General features: G+C 49.4%; 2 protein-coding genes across 4 annotated transcripts; both read left to right on the forward strand.

The window, feature by feature from the left end:
* The first annotated feature begins 530 nt into the window (after window positions 1-530).
* Window positions 531-3,537, forward strand: chchd1 (coiled-coil-helix-coiled-coil-helix domain containing 1). 3 transcript variants are annotated; one of them, XM_068741126.1, is made up of 4 exons: window positions 531-636; window positions 1,276-1,474; window positions 1,569-1,687; window positions 1,948-3,537. In XM_068741126.1, the coding sequence occupies exons 2-4, from the start codon at window positions 1,342-1,344 to the stop codon at window positions 2,059-2,061; spliced, it is 366 nt and encodes a 121-aa protein (XP_068597227.1). In that variant the 5' UTR covers window positions 531-636; window positions 1,276-1,341; the 3' UTR covers window positions 2,062-3,537. The 3 variants fall into 3 exon arrangements, with proteins under 3 accessions (XP_068597227.1, XP_068597226.1, XP_068597225.1); XM_068741125.1 differs by having other exon boundaries at window positions 585-636; window positions 1,256-1,474; XM_068741124.1 differs by lacking the exon at window positions 531-636 and having other exon boundaries at window positions 1,232-1,474.
* A 2,787-nt stretch (window positions 3,538-6,324) lies between these two features.
* Window positions 6,325-11,157, forward strand: si:ch211-51a6.2 (neurotrypsin). Its single transcript, XM_068741672.1, has 13 exons — window positions 6,325-6,436; window positions 6,567-6,809; window positions 6,975-7,113; window positions 7,488-7,663; window positions 7,961-8,108; window positions 8,274-8,452; window positions 8,555-8,696; window positions 8,794-9,008; window positions 9,086-9,227; window positions 9,666-9,944; window positions 10,145-10,267; window positions 10,352-10,632; window positions 10,838-11,157. The coding sequence occupies exons 1-13, from the start codon at window positions 6,325-6,327 to the stop codon at window positions 11,155-11,157; spliced, it is 2,499 nt and encodes an 832-aa protein (XP_068597773.1).
* Window positions 11,158-12,858: the final 1,701 nt, after the last annotated feature.

Consider the following 12,858-nt stretch of genomic DNA (forward strand, 5'->3'; position numbering starts at 1 on the left):
AGAATCCTCGCGAGGAAGCTGTGAGGAAGAGGAGCCTGCATGTCTCCGAAGAGACTCTGTGAGCACCGCAACAGGTGAAAATGGGGACTTTGTTTCCTTTTCTCGGCTCTCGCCTTCCCATGCTGGGAGTTTTTGTTATTTTGAGTTTGAACTGGAAACGTTTGAAATGCGAGGGTACAGTGTTGGGGGGTGCTGTTTCCCATGACATCGGCTGAAGAGCTGAGCCTGGTCTCATTTGACTGGACCCCCCACCCCTGATATACGCCGACGCGGCATCCACCCTGAACATGCCCTCAGACACAGGCTGATGTTAAGACTTGCCCTGCATTCTCCCCAAATGTCACGTAGCCATGGGCCATGGGCCAAGAAGAACATAGAACAGAGGCCTTTTTACTGCTGGAGGTATTTTCAGATCGTCTTTATTACAGTCACAGGAAGACATCTATATATTATTTGGAATAAATCTCTTCACATAGGGTTTGAGGGGGACTTTGGTGCACTACTACTCTGATGAGACTAATCCTTCAAGGAGTGCTGACACGAGTGATTTTGAAGCCGGGTTTCATTTTTGTGTTGTCTGTGCACGCTTCCTGAGGTGCATTCAATGATTTCATCAAATTGGACGTGAGGCAATGGGTAAGTGCCAAACAAGGGGATGGTAGCGTGCAAGATGAGATGATATTCTAAAAAGAGAACGAAAAGACGAGGTCCCAGATCCTGTTGTTCATAGTGACAGTCTCTAAAGGCTAGCCAGCAGGCGTTGGGCTCATCTTCCAAGTCTTTTCCACCTGTGGAGTGACTGAGTTTGCAGTCGTTGCAGAGTTTCCTGTTTTATGAGAGAATTCGGAGCTCCTTTCCATAAATTATTGTAAATGTATCCATTAAAGAGGAAGAATTATGGAAAACAATACTTTCGTCTTGGGATAAATTTAAAACTGATCATGCCGTTCTCAGTTTACAGAAGTTGCATTTGTTTATTTTGTTCATTCATTTTCCTTCATTCATTCTTATTTGTATTAACTTTTGTTTTAATGTGATTTTTAATATATTTTCTATTAACTTTTTTTTAACATAGCTACGTCATAACAGAACGCTTCGATTGTTTTTTCTATGGTCGGATGTCGTACACCTCTCTTACAAACGGCTTTACGGCGGTTTTACGACATCGCACTACTTTTTACGGCACAAACATGGCGCCGCACTGATCTCCCCCGGTCGCTATTTTTTTTTTTCCCTTCTCTTCTCGGTCCCGGAGGGCTCGATATATCCGCGCAGTGACGCCGAACCTGTCCGCGTCGTTCGGCCGGTGTTAGCCAGAAGGAGAAGTGTTCTACAAATAAAATGGCGGCACACAGAAGCATCCAGGAGAAGGTCAACAGGCTGATCAACAAGAAGAACGGGAAACCGGTTCTCAAACCCAGCAAGCCGCTGGTTCTGAAGGACTTTGTAGCGACTCGCAAACAGCAGGCAGGACGTAAGGATGGATCCGGATTACTTACAGTGCGAAAACAATATTTAGCATTTAAAAAAGAAACGCGAACCGTAAGCGTGAACCTTTTTGTCCGCAGAGGCCACCTGTATCACAGAGATGGGCGTCATGATGGCCTGCTGGAAACGGAGCAACTTCTCAGACGAGACGTGCTCTCCTGAGATCAAGTCCTTCTACGCGTGTGTACAAGATGCTCAGGTACGTGCGTGTACATCAGTACTGCTGGTACCAGTACCGGTACATCAGTACAGCTGGTACCGGTACCGGGAAATGCTTTAAAACCTGCCTAGCTTGAAGCTAAACACTCCAGATCAATCGAAAATCCTCTTTTGGTATTTGGCCCCTGCTCTCACAGTTAGCGCAGTTAGCTATCGCCTCAGCCGCCAAATTGCAAATGGCTTCCGAGATGAACTCGATGCACTGCTTGGATTCAAAAGCTCCGTCGCCCTCTCTCACAGGCCGCCATGAAGAAGAAGAAGAAGTCCGAAAGCACGCAGCAGGGAGGACGGCTGTCCTCCGAAGACGCCACGACGCTGCTGAAGAGATTTCCCAACCTGCGCACTGAGATCTAAACGCTTGAATGAGCTTTCCATCGGATCGAGTCGGATTAAAATGACGCGGCGTTTATATTCGCCGCACGCTGCCTCTGATCTGCTTGCGTCCCGAGTTGGCCCTTCCAGAAATGATGCCAATTCGTCTCGGTCCAATTTAGCAGAGTGGTTTTATTCCAGAGAAGTTATGAGTGGCTCCGCAGCCATCGCTGGACGCTTAATGCACCGTCATCCCCATGGAAACCAAGCCCGGTGTGGGGAGGAAATCAAATGGATAAAAAAAAAAAAGGATTTTTAGCAGGTTGCTTTATTTATCTGACCATTCGCTATCGCCTCATTCAGAGGATGGAGAAGCTACAGAAACTTAAATGGCATCAAAAATGTATTTTAAAGCAAAATACTTTGTTCAAAAGTATTGATGTATATTTTTTTTCCATGCATCTTGTGTAATTAAAATAAAACTGGATTTTTTTTCGTGCATTGACGTATTTTAGGTGTCTCGTGTCCCATAAAATAAAAGGTTGTTGACCCTGTTTCAGGTGGACTCGATAGTCCCGCAGCAGCCGAGCCAATCGGATGCTCTCATGTCCGTGAGGGTAACACTGATGATGTCGGGGAAACGCCGCTTCTTCGTTGTTCTTTAAGTCGTGAATGGCTGCTTCTTCGTGCTGTGGAGAATTTCCCTCTGAACGCACCGGGGGGGACTTTGAACTCAAATCGCTCCTCTGATCTGCGGGATCGTGTCCCGTTTGTTTGCCCCCGCCATTGCCAGAATGTGGTGTGTTTTTTTTGTTTTTTTTTGCAGCCCGACCCGTCATTATCCAGAACCATTTCCCCCTCCCTGCTTATCGCTTCCTCCCAAGCATTTGGATCTCGGAGGAAACCCCCGCAGCCTGCGGGCGTCATTCTCTCGCTCTCCTCCGTCTCCCGAGGCGAGACGCGTCTCGGTCCCTCGGGGATCTCTGTTTGGTGATGCCGACCGGGCCTAGAACGATCCGGGATTCTAGATAAACGATGAGTGCCTCAAGAGACGTCCATCGAGATCCGGCCCGTCGGACCCTTTGATGGTTTGGAATCGGGACCTTTCCCCTTCTGACGCTCTCGGTGCGCTCTTGGACATTTTTTTTTTGCAGCGACATGACCTTCGTGACCTTCGCCGCCGCTGTTGGTTTCAGAGCCTTGCGGGGCCGAAGACTTGGAGATCCAGACTCCTTCCTCGCTGTAACCGGTTCCTGCATGGCTGCTAGAATCTGACCTCAGATCCGGAATGCGGCGTCCGAGCAGCGCTTCAGTGTAATCAGGTTTCAGACGCTGCAGCGTTCTTTACAGTCGGTCGGCCGGTCGGTTCTCTGCAGGTCAGCGACCTCCAAGACAAAGATTTCCACTAAACTCCAGGGCAGGATGAAACAACAACAACAAACACAACAACCTTTGACAGCTGAGCAGAAACTACAGGCCTGAACTTTTCCTCTTCAGGCGTCTTTGATTGTCATTTGATTGAATCGCCTGGGGAATAACCCCCCCCCCCCCCCCCCCGTTCTGCTCTGCTGCCTCGTGAGGTCTTCAAAGACCTCTGGGTTTTTCAGCACTCGTCACATTATCCGCGCATCTCGTATGTCTGGCGCCTTAAGATAGACTGCTAGAAAGCGGCTATATCGGGAAGTGCAGCCATTAATGCTACCGGGCGCTTTTAAGACGCGCCTTTGATTTGATTTATGGGGGGCGGGGGCGGGAGAGAGAGGGAGAGAGGGAGAGAGAGCGAGAGAGCGAGAGAGAGAGACACACACACACACACACACACCATTTCTGCGGCGGCGGCGCGTCATTTTCAGCTCGGCTGCGGGTCGGACTTTGAGCGTCTCCTCACCGACCCCAGAGGACAGATTACCGGAGGGAGATGGTCCCTTCAGCAGGATGGACCGGAGGAACGCCGTGCCCTGCTGTCTGCTCCTGGTCCTGTTTGTCTGCGCAGCGGTGAGCCGAACCGGCGGTCCGTTTAAAGCTGATGTTTGCGACCCGGTTCTGTCAGCTGGGCTGTTTGACATTCCCGAAAGTTTCCGGTCTGATTCCAGGGAATTGAGATGTTGTTATTTACAGAGTATTCTGAAATGAAACCAGTCAATAAATTGTCATCTTTCCAAATTATTGTTAATTGCAAACATTTTAAAAATGTAACGAAATCAAACGTGTTTTATGAACAAAACATTTAATCGTCTTTGAGTTGTGATCCAGAAAATAAAATCCACCACAAGAAATATAAAAAGGAAAAACAACAACAATCCCCCAAAAAAACAAAAGACGTTTCAATTAAAAACATGGAATGGTAAAATAAAACACTGTCGAATATAAAATCAAATAAACCTACAGAAAGATAAAATACTGAGGAATATTTACAGCAAATAATAATCTTTTCTTCATGTTTCATTATCCAACAAGTTTTCTGACTACAAAAAGTTATTGATCAAATCATTTACGTATAGAAAAGCAGGCGTAAAGTCACTGCTGACAGAAACAGTCTGTCAGTATTTGGAAGGCTTTATTCTGAGCTTCAGACGCTGTGGGACGGCGATCACGTCTCCCCCGGGAGGACGGTGTCCCTGGAAGGAGGTGTGGAAGACAATGACACGGTGAAGGCTGCTTGTGATTCCTGCAGAGAGTCGGAGTCTGTCCGTTCAGATTTAATGCGCTGCAGTGAATATTAGATTCATCCATTCACTCCTTCAGCGGCTCTCGGCCTGTTTGCTTCTCATTATCAGCAGGTCAAAGTCTGTTTTTCATTCATTTTGATTTCTGCCACATCGCTGCAGATAAGTGTGGAAGGGAAACGCCTCAGTTTAAAAGCTGCTTCGGCTCCAGAAGGAAAAACCTTTTAGAAATCCTTCTTAAAAACAAAATATCATCAAACCGGCATCTTGTCGGTCACCTTTTTCAGCCTGTTGCTGCAGATTCTCCTTCATGAAGATGGAATATTTGATCTAATGTTTTTTTTTCTTTCTTTATATCAAGTCCTCTACAAACTTTGCAAAATCAAAATAATGTCTGAGGAAGATGTCTGATATAAAGGGCTAAAAGAAAAGCCCAGCCGTGAAACTGAGTTTGTTTGTTTTCCACCACAGGGAAATGTCGGCGGCCTCCTGAGGACCGGGCAGAGCACAGGTAAGGGTCGTCTGGAGGGTCATTATCTGCCCCCCCCCCTCCCCATGTAAAGTCAAGGCTGTGACATTTCAACACGAAGCCCCGCCTCCTCGCAACAGGGCTAATACTCCGGGGCCACTTAATCTTGGGTCGGGGCTTGGAACGGAACGTTCTCTCTCACCTTTGGACTTGTTTACCTCAAGGAAATCTCACTACTCCAGAAAACAATCCCCAAGCGAACAGCAGAAGGAATGAAGAGATGCCCCCCCCATTTGGACTCAGAGCAGACCCCCTAATCCCCTTCACCCCACATCCTAATCTAGTCTGTTACCAGAGCAGGCTTTCTGCGCCTCTGTCTGCAGCTCTCCCAGTCTCATTACATCAGCTCTGTAGAGCGGTGTGGGTTTACTGTCCACCTTGTTTCGGCTCCTGCAGCGATGCACCAGGAACCAGATGCACGAAGCTGCAGCCTCCACCTGGGGGGGGGGCAGCTGCAGCTTTAACAAGCCGACTCTGGAACTCTGGCTGAACTGCAGGGAAGACACTTAAGAGCAACTCAGAGTCTCTGCCAACGGTAAAAGCGATCTATAAAAGCTCTTCCTGGGAAGAGGAAGAGGAACACACACACGCACACACACACACACGCACTCACACACACAAACACACACACACACGTATCAGTTTCACACACTCTTAACAATTTACAGCTGGAAGTAAAAGGAGTCATCCGTCATTGTGCACGACTTTTACCGGTAAATGCCTTTAATCAGATGTTCTCGAGAACCAAATCGAACAGAAAACATTTAAAATCTCTCAATAAAACAGGAATTACAAGCAGAAACATCGACCGGTACTTTTACTGCTGCAGTCTCACGCCCCAAGAACCCCTTCAGCTGCTCTGAGCGCGGTTGGAGTCCTCATGCAGGAATCTTAACCCATTCTTCATGGACAAAGGCCAGTTCTGGAATATTACTGGCTTAAGCACATTCTTCAGGTCCCACCACAGATTCCAGTCAGGTGACTTCGTCTTCCTCTCAGCTGGAGACGTGTTCTTCTAGGATCTCCGGATCCTTGACGGAACCCATCTGAACCTCTGCAGGCTTCCAGTGGACCAGGAAGTAAAGCAGCTCCAGGGCATCACCGCCCTTCATGTATGGGGGGGGGAGGGGGTTCATCAGCATCAGCTTCATCCTGATCCACAGCCCCCAAAAGGTCCACTTTGGTTTCATGACTCCACAGGACAGCGTCCCAGAACTTCTGGGTCTGTTCTAGATGGTTCTGAGCATCTGGAGCCACCTTTCTGGTGCTTTTGGGTAAAAGTGTTTTGGGATCCATCTTGTGACGCTGAGGAGGCGGAGTCTGTGTAGCTGACCGATTCTCTGTGTCTGCAGCTCTGCTGTCCTGCCCAGAAGACTTCACAGAACTGGGCCACTATAACGGCTCGGTTTCCCACTCGGACTCCGGCGCCGCCTGCCTGAGGTGGACCGACTTCCCCGATTACATGCAGCAGTATCCGGGCCGGGGCCTCGGGGGCCACAGTTTCTGCAGGAACCCAGATCGAGACGTGAATCCTTGGTGCTTCATCAGGCAGCGCTCCGGCACCATCGGCTGGGCGTACTGCGACTGCCGTCAGGGTGAGCCGAGGGTGGGATTCAAACCCGCTTCATCTGGGACATATTATCCGGCCGGGAATATCGCGGAAAGGATTTGTTATCTCGGCCATCTTAGGTTTCAGAGCTGCCAGAGCCGCCACGTGTTACCGTGGATTGACCTGTGGACATTCCTCCCGTTGTTTGCAGGCGCCGCCAGGTTGGTGGGGGGGTCATCGGACAACAGTGGGCGCCTGGAGATTTACCTGCATGGCCAGTGGGGGGCAGTATGTGACACGCACTGGAACGAGCGTGACGCCAGCGTCATATGCAGACAGCTTGGCCTCGGGTAAGAGAAGTCTCGTGGAGTCAGACGTGCTCTAACGCCAATACGCAGCGACTCATCACAAGTGTGGTTGAATTATTAAGCGTCCTCTTCCTAACACCTCGTGTAGCATCGCCGTGGTAACCGTCCACAACAGAGGACGGGAGTTGTGACTGGTTGGTTTGGTTTGGTTTGGGTCAACTTAACTGATGCCATTATCTGCACGACTTCTGCACACAAAAAAGATGTTCCCCTTCAGCACCATCTGGTGGACAAAGGCAGAATGACAGCTGTGGGGCATTCCTCTTTTCCTCTCCTTTGAGGTTGTAGTTTATAACCAAGCTACCACCACGTTTCCTGCGTCACAATAAGAGAATCTCGGTCTGCTGTCCCCGCAGTGAGATCGGTACGGCCCTGCAGCATTCCTACTACGGCCCAGGTTCCGTCTTCCACTACGAGCGTCTGGGTTGCCTGGGTAACGAGAATTCCCTCCTGGAGTGCCGAAGCAGGAAGTTCATAGTCAGCGACTGCAACCATGGCAACGAAGCAGGAGTGGTTTGCGCTGAGCCTGAAGGTGAGCGACACAATGAATGTCTCAGGGATGAAAGTAGACCAGGAAGTAGACCAGGTGGGGCAGAACCAGGACCCGTGGCCCCATTGATCCCATAATGACTAAACGCGTCCTCCGATGGGACAGAGACTCGCAGGTCCTTTACATTATGAGCAGAAGTAAGTTAGCCTGTTAGCCGCACAGAAAAGAACCAAAATAGATTGACCAGCTTCTCTTTGTTCTGACGTACGCCTGGCTAAAATACGGCCGCCCCACCTTGGTAATGGGTGTGCTATTGACGCGCCACCTTTGGTTGCGCAGGCATCGGGCTCCCCTTGAGGCTGGTGGGAGGCCTGGAGGACTTCGAGGGCCGCGTCGAGGTCTACCACAACGGTCGGTGGGGGACCGTCTGCGATGACCAGTGGGACGACGCTGATGCTGAGGTGGTGTGTCGACATTTAAACCTGGGGTGAGGGACAAATCCGGATCAAACAGGCGCTGACTAACTGTCGCGTTCAAAGCGACAAAGAGCCCGCGCCACGCTGGCCAGTTCATGCACATGGAGGATGGCAGGTTTGTGAGACCACCGTGTTTCTGTGCTTCAAGTAATGGATGGTTCTGTCCCAACCAATAGAGGCGTGGCCAAGGCCTGGACTCGGGCCCACTTCGGCCCAGGCTCCGGTCCCATCTGGCTGGATGGGGTTCGGTGTACAGGAAATGAACTCTCTCTGGAGGAGTGTCCCCATAACACCTGGGAGCAGCACAACTGCCACCACCTAGAAGACGCGGGGGTGTCCTGCAACCCGTACACAGGTCCGACTTCATGCTAGACCAGCATGTAGCCTGTAACGCATGCATAGTGCGTTGGGTTTACCATTGCCCCCCCCCCCCTCCCATTCTCCTGTGTGTTTGCAGACGGCGCCGTTCGCCTGGTGGGGGCAGACAACCACTGGGAGGGCCGTGTGGAGGTTTACCACGAGGGACAATGGGGCACCGTCTGTGATGACAACTGGACCAAGCTCAATGCCCAGGTAGTGTGCAGGGAGCTGGGCTTCAGGTCAGTGCCCCCCCCCCCCCCCCGAAACAGAACCACACGGGTGCTTTCATATAGACGATAAAGCGGACGTCCAGCGGCTCTGTGGTCTTCTTTGCAGCGGTCAAGCAGAGGTGGCCCCCGATGGGGTGTATGAAGAGGCTCGGGGGTCAATCCTGCTGGATGAGGTGCGGTGTCGGGGGACAGAATCCACTCTGCTGGGCTGCACCCACTCGGAGTGGGGCCAACATGACTGCTCTCACAGCGAGGACGTAGGAGTCCACTGCGATCGGGGCGGCGTTGCTAAGGAGATGCCGAGCCACCGGGCTTCGGTTGGTAAGCACACCCCATGAGGACTCAGATATTTTCCTGCCAGCATTTAAAAACTCCAACACCAGAGGTCCTCGTTTCAGGACCTCTGGTGCGTTTGGTCGCCGGAGAGAGCAGGAAGGAGGGTCGAGTGGAGGTCTTCCTCGGCGGCCAGTGGGGGAGTGTGTGCGATGACGGCTGGAACGACGTCAGTGCGGCTGTAGTTTGCAGACAGCTTGGATTCACGTCAGTAGGGCTACACCTCCACCAGGATTCATCCTCTTGGGAGCATGCTCAGAAAATATCCTGTGAATCTGTCCGTTGTGGTTTGACAGTCTTAAACAAAGTAGGAATACAAATACAATCTGAAGTATGCTGTGAAACTTTGCACAGATATTCATGATCCCCTGAGGATGGACTCCCAAGATCTTAATTTTAGTCAAACCTGCCGTAAAAGTCATCAAACTAATGATCTATTTTATTTGCACAAGTCAGTTTATGCTAAGAATGCTTATTTATGGATAAAAATCTACTATACATGAAATCAGATAAAGGTTATGTCATATAGTTTCATCGCCATAGAGAAATAAATGAATGTACACACACACAACGGCATAATTTGGTGCATTAATTCAGAATATATATTTAAACAGCATATAATGACGATGCTGTGTGTCCTCCCAGAGGTGTGGCCAAAGCTCGATCCATGGCCTACTTCGGTGAGGGTCAGGGTCCGATCCACCTGGACAATGTTCGCTGCTCGGGCACCGAGATGTCCTTGGGTCAGTGTCCCGCTGCGGGTCAAGAAGCGCACGACTGTCGTCACAGCGAGGACGCAGGTGTCATCTGCGATTACACCTTAGATCCTGTTGGCGGCGGTTCCGTGGCCACGCAGACCTGCGGCCTGAGACTCAACAACCAGCGGCGTCGACGGCGGATCATAGGAGGCGATAAATCCCTGAGGTTAGGGAAGCACAGGACAGTCCGAAGGAATCTGTGTCGATTCTCACACTTTAAAATGTTGGAGAAAAGTTTGATTCCCAGAATGCAGACTAAACAGGAGAAGAAGAAAAACATCACAGCTGACATGAGTCATGTCCTTCCAGGCAGCCACTCTAAATGGCTTAAAGGTGTGACTCTGGCTTGTCTGTATGTGATCTTAGGGGGGAATGGCCCTGGCAGGTGTCTCTGTGGCTCCGGTCTCAGTCCAAAGGCAACCATCCTCTGTGTGGAGCGTCGCTCATCAGTCCCTGCTGGGTTGTGACCGCCGCCCACTGCTTCAAAAGGTAAAACAGCTCCCTTAGTGGTCACCTGTCGCCATTACAGACGAGGGCCCTCCATCACACGGGGTCTTGTCTGCGCTCCTGCAGATTTGGCAGAGACCCGACCCGCTATGTGCTGCGCCTGGGGGACTACCACACCGAGGAGCAGGATGACTTTGAACGCACCCTGGCCCCTGAACGCATCGTTGTCCACAAAAAGTATCACATTCACGGTTGGGAGAACGACATCGCCCTGCTGAGGCTCAAAGGAGCAGAGGGCAATTGCGTGGCTTTCAACCCGCACACTAATGCGGCGTGTTTGCCCGAGCCGGGTAGGAAGTGGGACAAGAGGCCGGCTGCGTGTGTGATCACCGGCTGGGGCATCACAGGTAACACGTGATGATGATGAGTGTTTTCATAGGATCTGGTCAAAAGGTTCATTTATCATTAACCTGGATTTAAATGTCACTATTTTAATCACGCACTATATTCTGTACAGTACATTTTCATCGCTGCTGCTATTTACTTCTTAATCCAGTAAATAGCAGTAAATGAGACTCTTTTTTCTTCTTCTTCTTCTTCCGTTACCGTCAGACTCGGAATACTCCCGTACTCTGCGCCAGGCCTGGATCCCTCTGCTTCCAGCCTGGAAGTGCAAGAAGCGGTACAGCGAGCGTTTCACCAGCCGCATGCTGTGTGCCGGGAGCCTGTCAGAGCGCCACCGTGTGGACAGTTGCCAGGGTGATAGTGGCGGTCCACTGGTTTGCCAGGGAGAGGGGGGCAGATGGGTTCTGACGGGAGTCATATCGTGGGGTCACGGTTGCGGCAATCCCTCTTTCCCTGGTGTGTACACGCGTGTCAGCAGGTTCCTGCGATGGATTGATAAGGTCGTCAACAAGCCCTTCAAGAGCTGATGATGCAGAAGGGGGGGGGGGGGGCAGGTATTGATTTTGTGCTGTTCCTCCTTCACAACTCCTTTTAAGGACATTGCGTCCCCATCCTTTCCCATATTTATTTCCGTGTTACACGTTGAGGAATGAAGATCAGAGCCAGTGCTGAGCGTTGAAATGTTGCTCTGTGTTTGATGTTCGCTGAAAACTGTGCCTGCTTCTTGAACTTCCCTCAGTCCACATTCACGAAGGTGATCTGAAAGCCTGAAAGCAGTTTGCAGCACGTCGGCGTCTCTAAACGGACTCGAAAGGAGGAGGAGAAGCCAATGGACCCGTGAAGACCTCGCCCGGGTGCACGTGACACGGTTAAAGTTTTCTTATGCACCAAAATACATGCCTTACAATCACAGAGGAGTCACCTGTGGATGAGAAGCTCATGCAGGTCGGCGCCAGTGGAAGGATTCTGTGTCTTATGAGACTGAATTTGTGCATGCAGGTGCTTTATTTAGTACGTTGTAACATTCCAGATCAGCTTTCCTGCAGGTCATCTGACGGTGAAGGTCATCACTTTTGCCAAATTATTTCTGTTTGTTAAAATCATGATAATTACAGGGCTTTAGAATAACAATTCATTCCAACTGTCTTACAGTAAAACGTGTTAAAGGTGTTCACTGATTGGCTGTCTGCTCGGGGCTTAGAGAAGCTAATAGAATAGAATAGAATAGAATAGAATAGAATAGAATAGAATAGAAGCAACATCTGGAATGAAATGCATCTTTCCCCTTCAAGATCAAGGTCACCTTGAAGAATTAATCTCGCTAACAAACAAACACCAAAAACCCATCCTTGAGGGAAATAACACGAATGCATGTGGAGCCTTACTGTGCAACAGTTTTCCTCTGCACATGGAGCGATCCAGTTCTGTTATATTAAAGCCTTTAAGGCTGAGTAATCGATCGGGTACCGCGTGCTCTGGACCCCCCTGCTGCTTGTGAATACCTCCAGCTCACTGTTTGGTCATTTGTTTGAGGTATTTTAACTACATTACAGTATTTGATGATGTGGGAATGTGTGTATTATCATAAGGGTCATGATGCCTTGTATCAAAAATAATAAGCCACAGTTCATTTGATTTATTTTTGCATTAGTGCAGACTCTTGACGTATACGTCTATAATGTCTGCAGCGAGATGTGCATTTTTCGGTGCTCTGTTCTGTATTTGCTGATGCTGTTTTTATTGTTTTTATTTATTCGGACTCTCTTAACACTGTATTATTCAGTGTTGCTGATTTAAACATTGCTTTGCAGGTAGAAGATTTAACATGATGCATCTATGCCACAGAACACATGCAATCACAAGACACTCAACAGAGACTAGCAGGCTGGTCTCTGCTCTGACTTGAAGTCATTCGTTCATTTAATGTATGTCTCAAAACAAATTTGTACGTTCTTCAAAATCCCTCACAAGTATATGTTGTGTAAAATCACACAATTATTTAAACAGCAGAATAAATACATTTCCTACGACGGTTCATGTTTCCACATTATTTTGATATCATCTTTCTCCCCACTGCTCTTTGTCTCTGGTGCTGTGATTAACTCAATTAGTCTTGAGTCTCTAAACTAAGACTCAAAAAATCTAGTTGGGTTTTAGGATCTAGATGTAATCCTCATGCTGCCAGTGTTACATTAATTATAACGAGTCTGTAAAACACTTTCTCAGAG

This window comes from Brachionichthys hirsutus, chromosome 7, assembly GCF_040956055.1.
Source record: "Brachionichthys hirsutus isolate HB-005 chromosome 7, CSIRO-AGI_Bhir_v1, whole genome shotgun sequence".
NCBI classification, from domain to species: Eukaryota; Metazoa; Chordata; class Actinopteri; order Lophiiformes; family Brachionichthyidae; genus Brachionichthys; species Brachionichthys hirsutus.

Excerpts from the sequence above, each read along its gene's own strand:
- chchd1 (XM_068741126.1), top strand. The coding sequence starts at position 1,342 with ATGGCGGCACACAGAAGCATCCAGGAGAAGGTCAACAGGCTGATCAAC. Across the intron at positions 1,475-1,568 it reads TCGCAAACAGCAGGCAGGAC|AGGCCACCTGTATCACAGAG; the intron begins GTAAGGATGGAT and ends TTTTGTCCGCAG. Across the intron at positions 1,688-1,947 it reads CGTGTGTACAAGATGCTCAG|GCCGCCATGAAGAAGAAGAA; the intron begins GTACGTGCGTGT and ends CCTCTCTCACAG.
- si:ch211-51a6.2 (XM_068741672.1), top strand. The coding sequence starts at position 6,325 with ATGTATGGGGGGGGGAGGGGGTTCATCAGCATCAGCTTCATCCTGATC. Across the intron at positions 8,453-8,554 it reads GTCCTGCAACCCGTACACAG|ACGGCGCCGTTCGCCTGGTG; the intron begins GTCCGACTTCAT and ends GTGTGTTTGCAG. Across the intron at positions 8,697-8,793 it reads TGCAGGGAGCTGGGCTTCAG|CGGTCAAGCAGAGGTGGCCC; the intron begins GTCAGTGCCCCC and ends TCTTCTTTGCAG.